The following is a 17,536-nucleotide window of genomic DNA, read 5'->3' on the forward strand; positions in this document are numbered from 1 at the left end:
TTTGTTTATCTCTCTCGCTGTCTCTTTCTCTCTCTTCCTCTCATTCCCTTTTTCTCTCATCCCCTCTCTCTCTGCTTGCTCGTAGCGAGTCGAGCCCACTCGCTGTGGCAGCCAAAATGCACCACCACCTCTCTTCTGCAGCTCACCCCCTCTTACCTCACGTCTGCTCTTTTTCCAGACAAGCGGGTTTAAAAAGTCAACTGCGTATTGAGCCGTCTAGACTGAAGCCGGTCAGCAAACGACCCTCCCCACCCCCATCCCCTGACTTGTGAGTTGCTGGCTACAGTGGAAAAACGGATGAGGAGCAGGTGACCTTGCTGAGCTCTGTCCCTCATTTCTAGCCAAGTGCAAAACGGCTCTATGGCCACGTTATATAAACATACTGACCACCAAGTAACAATGCACTGAAAGCTCAAGTTGGCCCTGGATATGTCTGTGCGAAAGAGGATTTCTTTCACTGTAATATTTTAGGAAATACTGAGCTATAATACTGATTATTATTACTCATGCAATACCATTTGTTTTTGTGATTAACTCTTCTTCTGAATACATAAACTAATTTTTTTCAACATGTAAAATTATATTGTTATACTGTTTACATGGAAACATGATGAATCAGTCCAGTGCCTCTTTTTCTTTACAAGGTGTCAGACTTTTAAATGAGGGCACACTCTCTCCAGATAATATACAAATGCCAGTGCCAGAGTGAACTTCCTACTTTGCTGCCTGTTACTCTTTTGATGTTTGTTTTTATGAGTAATTTTTAACTTCCTGTTTTGGACGCCAGTAGCCACTAACTGGTTTACTTAACGTATGCTTGCCACAATGGTGCTTCATGTTATTTAACAGTGCACAAACAAAACATTTGGCCGGGACACATCTAATGTATCAGTTGACTGATTGACTGATCCAGTTTGTGGCATGTGAATTGCAGAGCTCTGTTATATTAGCACTGAGAAAAACACCACATTATTCTTGCCAGTATATTCAGTTAATAGTGATGATGAGACTGTATAGTACATCGTGTTAAATGAAGGATTGACTTTATTATTTCTGAACAAATTACACTAACTGCATAAGATGCAGTGCAGTTTGTGAGTGTGTTTTCTGTTCCCTCCTGTCAGTTGATGAGGTGTACTGTATGGCACCCTGAAGTGTGACATTCCATGTAAAGCAGCACGTGATAGTTTTTTAAGAGGTGTCTCTAGCTAGCCAGTGGCCCCGCCATGACTCTATCCTCCCTGGGAAAACACAGTACTGACTGCTTGATTTTCCAACAGAACATTAAACTGTTACAATTAAGCTGTCTTTAAATGCCAGAGTCTGCCTTTCAATCTTGTGTTACACTTTACCTTGTCATTGCTGTTCATGGTGTTATTTAATAATGTAACCTAATGCAGAGATGTTTGATAGCTGCTTCAGCCCTGTCAAGTTTGCATTTCTTGATAATTTCTATAACCTCGGGGTAATGTGAGCGATGCCACTCGTATCATTAGTATTTCTTGCCAGTGTGAAGTTAATAATAATAATAACAATAAATTGTTGAAGCTCACGTAAGCGGTCTCCCATCCCACAATGTCTGTGATCTATGTGAAACGCTTTCCGTTTCTGAACAAGCAGGGCAACATAAAATTGCCTCAGTGGTAGCTGGAGAGTGAGCAACACCTTTGCATTTTGTATGTGGAACAAAGTGCCAGACTCGTGTCTGGGTATCATATCTTCTTACTGTTCGTTGAGGGAAATGAAGTAGCAGGAAGGTTGTCGCTTTTACCGATGGTCACCGGAAAGTGCTCGCTAATGTCATTCACTAATTATTACATTTGAAAACAGGATAAAGTCAAGAGTGGGGTGCAACATATTTGGCGGAGAAATTCTGAACTTTCCATGCAATCTTGCTAGGTGGCCTCATGTCAGACTACTAAGAAGGAAAGAGTTGTGAGTCCAGATGTTTTTGCTTGTAAATATATATCTCACTCTTTCATAAATGGTGAGCCACTTTTAGAGGTACTGTAGCATACATTTCCATAGCGCCTGTTAACCTCTGTTTGCGTGTGTGGTGTGTGAGTGATTACACAAAAAAGGACTGCAGACCCTCAGTGTCAGGAGAGATCTCACAGACATGTACCCGGTTTCATCCATCCCAGCTTGGGAGGCGAGGGTTGGAAAACCAGTCAAGCATCACATATTGATTACCCTCTAGAGAATGTGTGTTAGACCTTCGAAGCGCAATATGTGAAGCTACTTAGAAACTTCTCGTTTCTTTGATGGTGTATCTCGCTAACATCTTTGTCTATCCTGCTAGTGTGGCATTCCCGCCCACCTTCATCTCTACTTTCTTTCCTTTTCCCACCCATACTGCCTTTCTTGTCCTGTCATCCCTGGGCTGGTGGTTGGTCCCTTTGGGAGGTTAAGGGGCACTATGGGTGAGAGGGCAGTCGGCAGGTTGTGCGGGCACCGTGCTCGCTTTTTCCCACAGCCTGCGTCAAATGCTGCTGAACCCTGACCCCAGTGGGTCCTTACTCTGAAAATCAGTGTGGAACGCAATTCAGCCAGCCAGACCCTATTCAGGACAGGACTTTCTATTGGAGGAGAAAAGAATCCCCCCCCCCCCATCCAAATTGTGGTCAGTGCTCTCCCATTGTCTGCTGGTCAAGCAGGGTCGGACGACCGGCCGCCACTGGCCAGGACAAGACTTCCGAAACCCTATTCAGCATGTGATTTGACCCCCAGGTTCCATTGCTGACTCACAGGGATCAAACGCTGGGAATCTCTGGGGGTTCTCATTCATGGAGTTTTTCATCCATTGAAACTTACCCATTTGACAAAACTCAAAATGACTAATGCTTTTTTCTAAAAGTTTCCTTGATGGCTTAGCAATGTTTTACAAATGTTGAAACTCTTGGAAAAGTTTCATTCAGGCTCCACATAATTGGCTCGAGTAAGACTTCTATTAAAGTCTCCCTTGTTCTTCACTTATTAAATATCTCACTGTCATTGAGTTAATGCATAATTACCTGATAAAGTAGGAGCAAATCGGACAGCTTTAATCCTTCACAGTTGTGTTATGAAAATGTTTGCCCTCCTGGGGCTGCTTTTACTTAGCCTGGGCCACAGCATTGGCTGTTGTCATCTTTTGTAAGAAATCGCTCCGATTAATTTACAGAACACACACAAACATACACATGCACAGACACACAAAGAAACAATGAAGTTGTGGTCATGATTGCAAAGAGGAGAGGGTTTGAAAGGCAGAAAAGGTAAGAAAACCCAGCAACCTTGAATTTCAAATATGATGGTCCCTTGGCATTTGAGTGTGTATGTATGTGTGTGTGTGTGTGTGTGTGTGTGTCTGTTTGAATACGTGAGAGAGGTTGTGTGCAGACTCCAACTTGATGCATGGTTTAAATCTTTTGCAGAAGGGGAACACTTTGATTGTAATGCCGCGTGCTGTGTGCTAAAGCAGGGGCCTGCTGCAGCTTTAAAGCTGGTCAACTGTCAGGACTGGAGCATGAAAGGGGGGCCCCAGAGTGAAAAGGGGTGGAGGGTCCCACTAGGGGGGTCCTGGAGGAGGAGGGGTGGCTTGTAACAGACCTCCTGGGCTTTGAGGGCCCTCTGTGTGGGCTGCTACAGCAAGGCGGCCTTTTTCACAAGAAGAAGAGAGAGGGAGGGCGGTCTTGAGGGAAGGTGCTGGTGCATTGGCCCCTGGAGCAGGGAGCATGGGCAGGATGCCAGCTCACCCGTTCCACAGACCAGATGTTCCTTGTCAGGGACCTCCTGGCCTTTAATAAATTGAGTTACTGTAAATCTGTAATAAGGCAAGGCCAACATGGGCGCCCCACCTCCCCAACCACACACACAACACAGATAGTTTGCCCTTTTCTTTCTTAGTGTCCTACAGGTCAACCCCTGGTGAAGGGGCCATGTCCCAGCTACTGAACCTGCCAATTACTTTCCAACCTACACAAGAGGATGTTTTTCTTCCCCTCTGTCCCCAACCTGCAGTCTTAACTATAGAAAATTTAATTCATGGTTGTTGATAGGAGTGACCCCGAATAGTCGAAGATTCAATGCTTCAGTGGGCGGAGCCTGATTCGACTGTCAATTTCACAGTCGAAGCTTCGCAGCAATACAAGGTGCTCAACATCTGATTTTAGACGTAGAACCTATACATAGAACTACCAGTTTTCTGACAATAAGTTCATATACAGTCTATTACAATATACATTTCAACGTAATGCTAAGAAACATGTAAAAAGAAAAAGACTTTCAATAAATGTTTTTAAAGTGCTTAAATAAATCCAAAATTGTAACCCAACCCTGGGTTGTCAGTGCGCATGTGTAGGCGTAGCGTGTATGTGTGTGTAGTGGCAGAAGAGGACTTGCTGAAGAGACAGAACCGAGTTGTGCCGAGTTGTCCGCACCTCGCAGGACTTTCGGATAATTTATCACCGTTGATGAACCACACAAAGAATATTTTATCATTTTTAAATAGCCGGCTACTTAGACACATGAGGAACAGCGACGTGCATGCAGTTGTCGGCAGCACAGAATGCGCGCAAAACTCTGCACAAGACTGGTGAATGGCAGGCGAGAGAGAGCGAAAAGAGTCAACGATAAGCCTCAGTTTAGCTGGAAATTTACAGTGTAAGTTGAATGAAGCTCTGCAGTTTCTCAAGATTAAAGCGGAAGTACCACCAGTTCAGTCCTTGATCACTTTCAGAGACCTGACCCAAAAAGAAATGTATTTTAAGATGTTATGCTATATCAGAAACCCAATGCGTTAGGTTTAATAATACTGTCGTATAAAATAGATGTCAGTTATGACAGTCACTTCCTCTTAAGTGATTGTGCCTACAAAATAAAAGCACAGTTTTTTTGCAGCACTGCTGTATTTCGTGTCACATTGAGAGCTTTTACGTTGAAAATTTCTGAGTTTGTGGCGTGCTTAACACAATTATGAAATAGCCGTCAGGAAAAGTGTTATTGGATTCCTCTGAATGAGAAGCACAGAAATGTCCTCTGCCTGGAGATGCTGGGAAAATTAAAATAATAATAGGTTGATGGATGTGGATCAATAGCTGGGACGCGCAAACTCCAGCACATGCTTTATTGTGAGCATGTGAAACAGTCTCTTCACAGTTAATTTGTTGAAGAAGGGAAAAAAATGGGTTCAGGCAAGGCGGTACCGAAAATACAATCCTCCGACTGAAAGGCCTGTGCACTACTGGCTGAGCTAATTGGACACTAAAGCTTATTTGTCAACCCCTAACCTACAGCATTAATAACACAGCTTTATTTAACAATGAAACAACATGACAATGGCAGAGATACTGCTCGATATTCAGCACTTACAACTCTGTTTCAACAAAATAATTTTTAACATATATCAAACCTCCGTGATGACGGTAACTTCATGTCAACAGTTCACTACCACATCGGAGCAAATAAGCCTGGTACCCGCTCTCACAGATGAAGAGCTGAGCAGCATAGTGCAAGCAGCTCCTCTGTGCCCCTGCGAGCGTTCCTCCCCCGTAGCTGCTGCAGAGCTCCGCTCAGTGCTGTTCTCTAGTGTATTTATTAATTCTGAACATGTTGCTTGTTCATATTGCACCAAATGTGACACTGCACTCCCTTGGGTCCACAGCAACACACCCGCCATGTTTCAAGTCGAGTGGATGAACGGTTCCTGACATAATCGAAATACAAACAGTCTGTCTCACTGCTGTTCACATGACACCAAACTCTACACATGTAAAGCAAAATTTTGTTTTGTTTATGATAACATTTTGCTGAGAATGATTCATTTGGAATGCAGAAATTTGTAAAATGATAACATAATAAGATCATATCATCACAGTATGATTCTGTTGAAAGGGCATAAACATTATTGAATTATGACCTAGCCCTAATCTCCTGTGTTTATGTTTGAATGTGTGTTCCGCAAACACACACTGCATCTGCTGTTGCCACTACCAGACTTGAGGCATGGGTCATTTACCCAGGTAAGAGCAGCCAGTGTTTTGTAAGTCATCTGATCTGCTGCAAGAAAAATAAATGCCTCTGTGCTACTGAAAGGGTTGGGAAGAATGTTCCCTGTGCAGTCTTGCTTAGATTTACAGCGCCTCTGAGGATGGCTCTGATCTGGCAGTGGTCAGTGGCTTTGAAGAGAAGTGTCCCCCAAGTGAAACACTTTGAACCTGCACTCAGCTGAGCCTGAGGGAGCCCCCCCCCCCGAGTGCAACAAGACTGTAAATCTAAAGGCAGCACAGTTTTTGTACTGTGATATGGGAACTTAAGTCTTAATTTGTTGCCTGCTGAATCCCCTAGTCCAGTAGTTCTACAGCTATGGCTTGGTTCCAGGGTGGCGTCAACGCTTAAGTGCTGGCTAGCCCTGATCGTTTCCACAGAAAATGAAAGTGAAAGTCCATATCGTTTTGTCTTGTCTTTTCCCTATTCCCTCTGACTCCATTCTTAGACTTTAGGTCTCTTCCATGTATTGTTTTTTTGTCGGCTTTTAGGTTGTTTTAAACTTGTACATGGCTTTTTCTTCTCTTTTTAAGCCCTGCTGCAAGGTCCAACATGAGGAGCACCCGCAAACCACTGCAATTACATAATTGTGACTAGTGCCAACTATGCACAGCTCCTTATTGATTGGCCTGTTGGTCTGAAGGTACCCATGAGCCAATTACTTCCTCTTCTGCCTCCTCGAAACAAATACCGGCCACCAGATGTGTAAGACTAGAAGAGTGAGGAAGCAAGTAGAAAACAACAGAACTACACCGTCATTGTGAGACTTTTATAGACATCACATGCAACTTCTCCTCCTTGTTTGACTCCAAGAGCAACCTTACTGTGTGCTTGCTGTAGATTTGTCCACGGCACCCACTACAGTGTCGGCATTGTTGAGGACACGAGATGAGGCAGGGTTTGGCCATACTTTTTTTATACATCCCTCTCGGTGCTGTGCCACCCACTAGCCATCCCAACAAAATTCAGAGGGAAGTCCTGAAGTCCTCACTTCATGTGGTGCATGTGCCTCACCTACAGCTAATACTTTCACTTAACAGGTGATCAGGTCATTATCTACCTTGGGTAAGGCTCTGGGACAGTAATCCCCTCAGATGGAAAACCTTGGGTCCACTGCCCAAGGTATTACAGCCTTGATTAAATAGGCTTTAGGTTTTACTTGCTGGCCAGAGGGCTGTTTCATTTGACACCTCCCACAGTTTGTGGTGCAGTGTTTGTTTTTTCACAGGCTTTCCAAGTGTTCTCTTCTTGGGGACCTCCGGGCTTTCTCATGTCTTTAAGGCTCTTTAGGTAAGCCGGAAAAGCAAACAAAAGCATATCTATTATATGGTAAGTGGATCTCACATTACCCTCCCATTTCAATGCAGTCGCCAGCGTGGGCTACTTTCCAAGTGACTGATATTTTCACAGGGGCCAACATGTCAAGGGATGGTGTAATTGATTGTCTTGGATATTTGAGTATGCCACTTTCCCTAGTTCAGAGACACCCTAATGCTTCTTTCCCCAGTTATATAGCTTACTCTTGTGGTGAGGTTTTGACACATGACAGTGAAGCAGGATAGACATGTGGTCATGGTACATATTAGGTCAAGGGCATTGGAGGCCATATCCTCCACTGAGTGACTGAGCCACAGTTATTTTAAAGCTTATACTGTATTTACATAATCTCTTCTAAAACCTGATGCTACAGTATATGTGAAGATACATTTGGTTTCTTTCTGCTGCCTTTCCCATCGGTCACTTTATGCAGATATGCTCTTAAGTAGCCTTTGGAGAAAGGATGTTATTTTTGTTGAAAAAGGATCCCTGCTGAAGTTCAAATGAAAACCAAAAGGCTCAAATTGTTGGTTCTCCAGTGAGTTTATTGAGTAAAGATCTCCTTGCTCCACAGACGAGTTTTGATAGTTGCCTGCAGGAAAGCAGTGTTTGAAGAATAACCTATCTGTTTGAGTAAGTCTTTTTATCAGCGCGTCTTTATGTTTTGGCTTTTCTAAACATGGCTGAAAGGCACAATCTTTTCAAGTGAACATTTCCTGTTCTTCTCTTTTACGATCCCATTACTTAAACAGGAAGAGATTATTGGTATTATTTGATATTATTAAATTTAGTTTAGATATTTTTCTCAGACTTTTGGAACCCGAGGCAACCGCAAGAGCCAGACTTGACAAAAAAAAACTTGCCCTAGATGAGAAATTGAGAGTTGACAGCGCAGGTCATTTAACTTTCTTTTACGATACTGATCTGCCGTAGGAGTGTATCCAACAAACCTGCGTCTGCTCCATCTGGCTTTGCTGTTAACCTCTGCAAGAATGCTCGAACTGACTTTAGATTTCCCAAATATGTGTACATAGCACAAGACCATCGGACCACAGTAAGTCCTTTTGATCAGAAAGATCCTGAACATTGGACCTCGGCCATTGCACCCTTGAGAAAGGCACTTGGCACTGAATTACTTGGCATAAACTCTACTGCCAAAATGACTATATGAAACATACAGGGTACAGATAAAATAATGAGAATGCTCCATGGAAAATTACTTTTACTACAATTTTTAGGTAAATAAATCACCATTGCAAACGTAACAAAGGCAGATATGTTAGGCTGCATGCCAGTTACTGGTATTGGTCAACTGCCAGTATAATGTAAGTGTCTGTGACATTGTTTGCAGAAAGGCAGTTTGTTTATCTATTTGGCATATTTTGATATTACAATTGGCACGTTTGGGGATGTTTTTTGTTTCTTGATGCTGGTGGTGTTTGTGTTCTATCCATGTGGGACTGGAAACCTGTTGTTGTTCTTGTTGGGATAGGTCACAGCTCTGACTGTGAGTCTTAACCGAAGTAGAAAAAAATAGTAGGTTGAGAGAGGGGGAATACATTTGTAACTACAGCTTAGATTGTTATTGTACTGATTTTATTTTTGTTTTTTTAAGTTGAAGAAGAAAGCCATTTGAGCACATTAACACCTGCTTCGTTGTTTGAGTCCTCAATTTTATTTGTAAACTGAACACTACTCCAGAACAGGATACACATTTGTGATGCATATAAATTTGTCAGGGGATTTTCTCACATATTTTCTCAGCAACATTACCACAGCAATATTAACATTATGCACCTCCATGACTAGAACTTGGCCTCAGGCATCTTTCTCTTCTCTCTTGCCCAGTCAGCCTCTGTATGCCTCACTAGTGTGCTTAGTTGGTCAGGAGGCCAGAGCAGGGCTCTGCTGGCAGTAGACAGCCACCCAAGCTCTTTTTTATTGTACCGAGATATCCTCTTGACTTGACATGATGCCAACAGTGACCATCACATGTAGTAATCTGGCATAGGTCAAGGAGCGGCTGGGTGCACGTGGAGTGCGTGCCCAGCCACTGTCTTAAGGAGCCCGAAGTAGGTTTGCCAGGGTTGGAGCTTAAGCTTAGCTGACTGGCTATGCAGCCACTCCCTGCAGATACCAGGTCACAAATTGTCAAACCTGACTATATACATTATCTATAATGAAGTGACATTTCCTCCATTCTCAATTTCCAAAAAGTAATTGCTGAACTGTTTCTTTTAATCAACATGTGAAGATGAAAGCTGATAAATATTGTTGGCCAAGTTTGTTTTGGTATCCGTCCTACAAATAGCCCAGATACTGATTTCCAATAGTGATTAAAGAACTGCACCTAGAAATTAATATATGTACACTTTCCCACCCTGACCAACTTTTCCCTCATCTCCCCTTCATTAAAACCGATAAATCAGTTGCATACTTGAACACTAATTTATATCCTCCATCATCAATCAAGTTATCATAAAATCTTCCTTGCATGTTTCGGAATGTAAGTAATTGTTAAAAACAACTGCAAGCTATTTTTATATAAAATGTTTTCTACTAAAACCTTTACCTTCTTTGCACAAGATGTGATATTGGTACAGGTGGCCAGATTTTCATATGTATTTTTTTAATTACCATAATTTGACCTCTTACATTATGTAACTAGACAAATTGGCCACATAATGCAGAGTTGTGGCTATGTCTCTGTTCTTAGTAGTAGTTCAATCCACGCACCCGAAGGTGGTGAAATGGGAAATGGACGCATCAGCCTCCACATTGCCTACATCACAAAGTTCAGCATCCAGAATTACTGTAAGTGAGAAGGCATTTGTCTTGCAATCAATATTTCTCACCGCTGCCCCCCTAGAGTTCCTACAGTAAAACTATGTTGCTACGATGCCAGCTCTCCCAGTAGCAGTCTTTCCTTTGCAGCAGTGTTCTTCCCACTGAACAAGCCTCCTGCATAATTTTGCTGCATTGTTAGCATTAGCGTTAGTTCAGAAGCCTTGAACCTGTAATATGTGTCTCACCTTTTCATATTTAGGAGGTGAATACGGGATGTTACCGATAGAATAGTATGCCAGATCTGGAATTAAACCTCACTTGATATAACTAATTAACTAATTTAGATGACATTTGTTGGGTTGTCCTACACAAACCATGTTTGCACTTTGTATTATTTTTTTTGTTTGAAAGGAAGATGTGCTCTAAAAGTGGACCAATAAGTATCAGCATATTACCATGCTTTAGCCTTTTAAGGCTTAAAACATTTAATGTTAATCTTTTATTCTTAATATAATTCAGTAATACTGAATATAATTATCTGTGATTAAAAATAATTACGACATAACAATGATATATAAAAGCGAGCCCATGCAAGTTCTCAGTCATTGTACTGTCCACTCTGCAAAACTAGTCAGCCTCATAAGTCACTGTAACTATCCAGGCCTGTTTATGGCTCCAACAGTACACCTCAGCGACTAACATGGCTGGATTCCAACAGCAGGAATACAGTTGACACAGTCACAGGTGATTAAAGATTTTTTGACACCCTTATGCATTTATAAGCTACTTTCTCCCATGCACAAAGCGAGGCTCCCGGTCTGTATGACCTAGAAGAAGCCAGACTGGATGACCTAGTGGTCATCGTAGGAGCCATCTGGCAACCCACGTCTCGTGTGGCTTACCCTTCCCTCTGCCTCACGCAATTCCTTAAGCAAGCATAAGTGTGCTTAGGAGGACTTAATCTCAGAGAAACTGGTTTGGGCCACACTGTTGGCTGCCAGTGTGGTTGCGCCTGGCTGTTGATGGGTCATGGGGTTCCTTCAGTCATGCTACAAAGCGACAGAGCTTTTGGCGGCGTATCCTGCCATGTGATTAAAATCTCTGGATTGAATGTGCCCAGTCAATGAAATGTGGCCCATATAAAGGTGTTCATACCAACTAGGTATTAATTAAATTGGGGATTGGTATTTCAGACTACTCAAGTTATCATGACTGCACAACTGTAAAGCAGCACTGAAAACTCGATAAGTCATCTGGTATGGTTGGTAAGATCAGTTGTCTGATCAGTTGTCTGATCTTACCAACAATAGAAGGTATTTGCCGCACTGTGAGATGCTCCTGGGTGTGTTCTGTTGGCCTGTGAGGCAAGGAGGGGAAGTGAGAGAAGCTTGAGCCTGTCTGCACTTGCACAGAGGTCACTGCTGGCCTTTTGACTGTCTGCCAGTGCAGGGGCCAGAGTCTTCCAGAAGAGGGCCTTGGCTACAGGCAGACAAGTGGCCAACCAGCCAGACAGGCAGCCAGCCGCATCGTCTGCAGTCTAGGTCTGGGGCTAGAGCCTGGGCTAGGGCAGCTCAAGTTACCCAGACAGATTTGTTAACACTGTTTGGGTCCACTCTGCTTTCTAGCCAGGCCTCTGAGCCAAACGCGGCTGAGGTGACTTAATCTGTCATTAAACTCACATTACACCCGGACAGAGACTCGGCTCAGGGGCAGAGACAGCGCTCACTCTCCCACTCACTGGCATGGCTGGCTGGATTTGAGCAGACACAAAGAATACCCTCCCCCCCTTCTCCTCCCCACCCTCTTCATGCCACACACCATGGCACAGCTAGACAGCCCAGCACGGTCTAGACAAAAGCAATTTCACTTGAAGTTGAAAACTGTGTGACAGTGTATACAGGGTGTCTTCTTGTGTTGGACAAGACCTGTTCAGAATAGTGAGGTTATCTGCCGTTAGTTCAGTCATCAGTCATTGTTTTATATTTGCATAGATATAGTAGTAGAAATACTATCTTAATGCTAAGCATGTGATGTTTTCACAGCATTGGTATTTCTGCAGTGATTGATAGATGTCCACTTTCCAACCTGTGTCCTTTTAACAAACACTAAATGTGAAAACCAGATCTCAATAAACCAAGAAAAGAAAGTCTACTTTGGGAATTTTTGGTTAAGCTCTTTATATTTTTAAATAGTAAAGATGTAAATAAGAAAAAGCTGTTAAGATTTTAATAGTTTGTATCACCCCAAGGAGTTATGAATCCTCATACTGTGACTGACGAATTCCATCATTTGTACATGCTGTTACTTTATCAGCGTGATAGTCACTTTTCTTTAAACTTTTACAAACGCAAAACTGTCAACTGAGCGTGAAAGTGACTAAATGCATGGTTGGGAATTGTAGTTCTGTTGCATCAGTGACATTATTAGCATTTTGATGTTTTTCAGTACACACTTGTCTTTGTACATTCCTCACTGGCTGTCAGACAAACAGGAGGAGATGGCTGAACTGCGTTGAGATCAGGCGAACAAAATTGCTTGCATTACTCTCAGCTTAAAGATGTCAGAAACTCTAACAACATGCAGTACCTTTACTGGAGGTCTGATACATTGTTTCCCTCTATCGAGATTTGTTTTTACATAACAGCTGGTTCTGGTTCTCCCCCCAACATCAGCGCACCACCACTGTCATAAGCGGCTAAAAGCCAACATGTGAACTTTATAATCAACTGTTACAAACAGCAGCAACAGATTTCCAAAGATAAGAAGGCTTTTATTTCATTTAGTTTTATTATATTTTACTTTATTTTATTTATTCATTTCTTAACTTTGGCTGCATTCTGGATGCAACTCTGTGTGCAGACAGGATAATGGCCGTGCCTTCATGTATTCGTGAGTGATTATGCTAAGAAAACATGCTGTGCATGGAAAACTAATTGTGTGGACAGAATGAGGCCTCTGGAAACTGTAAAGCAACAGTAAAACCAGAGCTTTCCTTTCTCACTTTGGTCAAAATGAAATTACAAAATAATAATCCTCTAAAAGCATCCCAAAGCTTTACCTTAGAGGGTAAAAATCTGCAGGTTTCTATTTCCACCAGTTACCGAAGCACGTTATAAGCATATTGGCTACTTTCTCCCACTTTTTAAGTAAATTGGGGATTGGATTGGTATTGGTTTTCCCGGTGATTTCAATTACTAAAACACCTCCAATGTTTTAGTAATTGAAAGCACTTGTGTTTTGCTTGACATGAAAATCTTGAAATTTAATGACTCATGGTTTGAGACTAGAGATATAGTTGTTTGGAATTTATTTGCTGATTTTTTTCATTTCATTGCTGATATTAAAAAGATTTTGCCTATGTACATATAATTAAACAGCATTAGTAAGTATTAATTAGTTAATATTGAATGTTGTCACTGACCACATTCTCTATTTTTTGCCGGCAGATCAAGAAGTACTTTGAGCTGGAGCCGCTGGCCAGGGGGAAGCGCTGGATCCTGGAGGGCAGCAGCACCGACAACATGGAGGCAGTGAAGGAGATCTTTGGTCAGTTCATTAGCCTGTTGGAAGACAAAGACACAGAGCCTGCAAGGATATGATGCTAACGCTGCTAATGCTAAGAGACATTAGCGGCGAACGACAAAGAAAATACCACATCCTGCTGGTCCCCATGTACACACACACACACACATCCACAGACACAAACATGTACGCACAGGAAAACACAGCAGATGTTGGCTTCTCTCTTCGAGAAGTGATATTGTATGTTACCCTCCCTTCACTGCGCTCTCATTTTTTCCAATGTGAGTGTGCACAAGCAACAGCCTGACAGAGGAGAGCTGCCATGAGACCCACCAAGAAAACTCATTGAACTTTGCCCGAAATGGAAACCTTGTTTACTACTGTCTGTGCCATTGTGATTAAACCAGTGGCATGTGGGACATATGGTATTTCTTCAGTCATCATTGGGCACTAAATCACACATTCTCACTCTTACACGGACACACACACACACACACAAAGTGGAGCCCAGGTTGTCTGTAGATATGTTTAAAATCTCCAGTAATTACTTTACAGGATGTTTGGGTGGGCACTGTTGATGTTCGTTCCACTAAGAAGTACTGTATGGCTGTCAAGTGTGCTTCTACTTTTGACTCGGTAACAACGATTGTCGTTGTGTGATTAGAGTGTATTGTCGAAAGCGTTGTGTTATGTACGGTAGTTACATATCGGTCTGTCACGCCATGTCTAAATATCTAATCTGAATAGCGTAGTCTGAGTATCTCATGGAGTATTATGTACATGCAAACAAACATATTGCTGTGTACCCTCCTGTGCAGCCATACACAAGTACTACTAATCACATGACGAAGTGCTACATGACTTTATGGAGACGTGAGTCCATTTGGAGAAAGTGGGAACAAGTCTGAATGCTTTTATAAATGTGCAACTTTGGATATATTTTATAGCTCTGTATGTTAACCTTGTAGAGCTAAGTTCTGATTTTTTATATATCATACCACACTTATGAATTCTCTCAAATCAAAGACCAAAAAAGGAAAAAAAAACAACTACAATGATTGACCAGGCTGGATGTAGCTGCGAGGTAGAGAAATGTGGTGGATTTAGTTTAATTTCAGTGTTAAGCAAATGTCATGTTTGTTTTTGTTTTTCTACATTTTTACTGTATTTTTTTTCCTTTGGAAATTGACATAATCCCTCTCAACTCTGGCTTTTGACTCCAGTCTCCCATCAGGGTGGAATACAAACTCTATCAATCAGCCACAGCAACAGCTGCATCTGACAAGTCCCTGTCTGACACCCTAATGCCTTCCAACTGTCTGTGAAGACCCCTCCCTGTCTGCTGTTTATCGTGGACCCCCGCCCCACCTCATCACAACCCATCACAACCAACACTGCCCCTCCACTCCTGCTCCACATCCTCTCCCCATTACTGCTCAGTGGGCTTTTTTTTGTCAGATACCATCTTACAGCCCGACTGTCCACGTGTGGACTCCGCACCTCGAAAATAGTTGTATTGTGCCACAGGTGTGTGCTAGTCCCCAAGATGTGCTTCAGTAATGGCTAATGTTCACACCACCTCCATGTGTGCTTTGTAATATTTGTTGGTATTGTTCTGTCCAGGGTTTTTCTGGTTTTTAGAGGTTAACTCGCTTTTTGTATCTGACGTAATGTAGTTTTTTAAAATCTGGATGAATCAGCGCATTCAGTCGCTTGAATGCCAAATAAATCTTTGGAACAGGGATTTTACCAATGTTGGACTTTGCGTATCATCTGCCCACACATTTTAAAACATTCACAGCAGCCTGTTTTGTTTTTTGTTTTTTCAATCATGCGATATGTCTTAAACGGCAATTAAAGTTTTAAAAATGTGAATATTGTCTTAGTTGTTATTTACCATTTGATTACTTGTTGAAATATTTTATATCTTTGAGTGTTACATAAAATTCCATAATGTCTCTATTATTTTTAACATGTAACCTTGTAATGAGTGTATGGACGACAGTTTCTATATTTGTTCAAAACTATAAAAATGGTCTGCCTTTGCAGAATAATAACTGTGCAGTATGTGGCATTTTATCTGTTCATGAAAGTAGAAATTCAGTGAGACCATACAATGCAACAGTTTTACTTTTATCAGTATGAAATGTGTGATGAGTGTTTCTGGAAACATTTTCTTTATAATTTCTCTGATTTGTGATTTAAGGTGCTCTGTGGAAATCTGAGACACTGGAAGATTACCGGGAAAACACAGATGAGCCAGTGGAGGTCGAGCCAAAGATTTTTTTTTTTTAAAAAGCAAAAAAAGCACTTGAGTCAAAGTGTAGCAGCTGAAGAAAGTTTTGAGTGGAAAGTTAACCGAGTGAGACAGGAGTTCCCGATAAATATACTCCGCTCTGTGCTACCTCTGCCTCCCCTTTTTCTTCTCCTTTTGCCCTTCTTCCATCTCTTTCAAATTAACCGTGTGGCTTTAATACAATGTGTGTCATGCAGGTTGCCCTGGCGACCCTTTGATCCTGTTTTCCAGTCTCTGCCTCTGGGGCAGACGTGCTTCTCTTCAGTCTGCTGCACACCAGCTCTGGAAGCTGCTGCAGCCCTGAGACAAACCATGGGCTGCTGCGCTCGTCTCGCTCCCCCCTTTTCTTCCTGTCGCTCTCACTTTCCCCTCTGCTTTTTGAGTCCTCGCTATCTCTCTCTTCTTACCATTTTTTTTGGCTCTCAGGTTCTCTCCAACACTGTGTCTCTTTCTTACTCGCTCTGCTTCCCTTTGGTCACGCCAAAGCAGCCCTCCCTCAGCATGGGCATCCAGAATGCCCAGGGGAAGAGAAGAGGCCAGGACCTCAGCGAAGCAGCCCTCCAGGGAGAAAAAAGAGGGAGACAGGGTACCTCTCTCTGTGCCATACCTCCTCACTCTCTTTCTGTCTGTACAGTTGATTTAATTCCTCTTAAAAACATGTGGCCAGTCCTCCTGAGTCTGAACCTTTACCTGCTATACCTGTTTAATTACTGGTGTCTGGCTGTGGTGTTTTTTCTGTTATCCTCTTTGGCAGCACACCTAAGCGTGGCTTACAGATGGGAAGCCGCAAAGTTATATTGTTGTCGTTGTTGTGCAGTTATACAGTCCAGTATTTTCATTTCAGTATGTGCTCACAGTTGCATTACCAAGCAACAATAACGGAGATGTTTGCTGTGATGGATACGGTATCTCAAGAAACGTTCAAGTCTCTTCAAGTTGATTTTTATAATGAAGGGCAATTAATTTGCTGCCTGGAAGGGAGGAAAAACACTTAGAGAAACCTACCAAACTATGGCAAGCCTAATTTTTGGCAGCAATATAAAGTGAAGCTGTGATTTGTAACAAAAGGCTGAAACATGAAGTAATGCCAGAGCGGGACCCTTTTAAGAGTCTGCATGTAAAGAATGACTGAGAAGACCACAAAGCAAAAAGCAAACTGAATTTACAGTACACACAGTTCAAACCTGCCAACCACAGACAATTCTCCAGCGTGCAAAGCTGCAGCCTCCAGCATAGTTTATTAATCGTTTTGTCTTTTCGCGTTTTATTTTCTGACACACAGAGCGCTGCAGTCATTGGATTTAAACATGGGTTGTTTTCATTTTAACATTGAAAATTAATACTCTGGATTTTACAGTGTAGGATCAAGACTCACCACAGAATGAATGCAGCCATGTGGGTTTTTAAAAAGTATTAACCTACACTTTCACCACATATCCTCTTTCTCAGCTCAACCCCAGCATGGCTCCTGAAAGTATTCACTGCCCGAGTTGTTTTTACTGCTGATCACATTCATTTACATTTATTCATGTAGCTGACGCTTTTATCCAAAGCGACTTACATTGCTATATATGTCAGAGGTCGCAC

General features: G+C 42.2%; 1 protein-coding gene across 2 annotated transcripts in view; it reads left to right on the plus strand.

Moving 5' to 3' along the window:
- Window positions 1–15,528, plus strand: part of arl15a (ADP-ribosylation factor-like 15a) — a 106,732-nt gene extending 91,204 nt beyond the window's left edge. The window contains exons 5-6 of one of the 2 annotated variants that reach the window (XM_038704109.1): window positions 13,578–13,677; window positions 14,877–15,528. In XM_038704109.1, coding sequence (XP_038560037.1) covers window positions 13,578–13,677; window positions 14,877–14,935 — 159 coding nt within the window. In that variant the 3' untranslated portion in view covers window positions 14,936–15,528. Of the gene's footprint in view, window positions 1–13,577 lie in introns of both variants that reach the window. The other variant, XM_038704110.1, reaches the window with a different exon arrangement.
- Window positions 15,529–17,536: the final 2,008 nt, after the last annotated feature.

This window comes from Micropterus salmoides, unplaced genomic scaffold, assembly GCF_014851395.1.
Source record: "Micropterus salmoides isolate LMB-PRFRI ecotype aquatic unplaced genomic scaffold, ASM1485139v1 Ms_hic_scaffold_7, whole genome shotgun sequence".
NCBI classification, from domain to species: domain Eukaryota; kingdom Metazoa; phylum Chordata; class Actinopteri; order Centrarchiformes; family Centrarchidae; genus Micropterus; species Micropterus salmoides.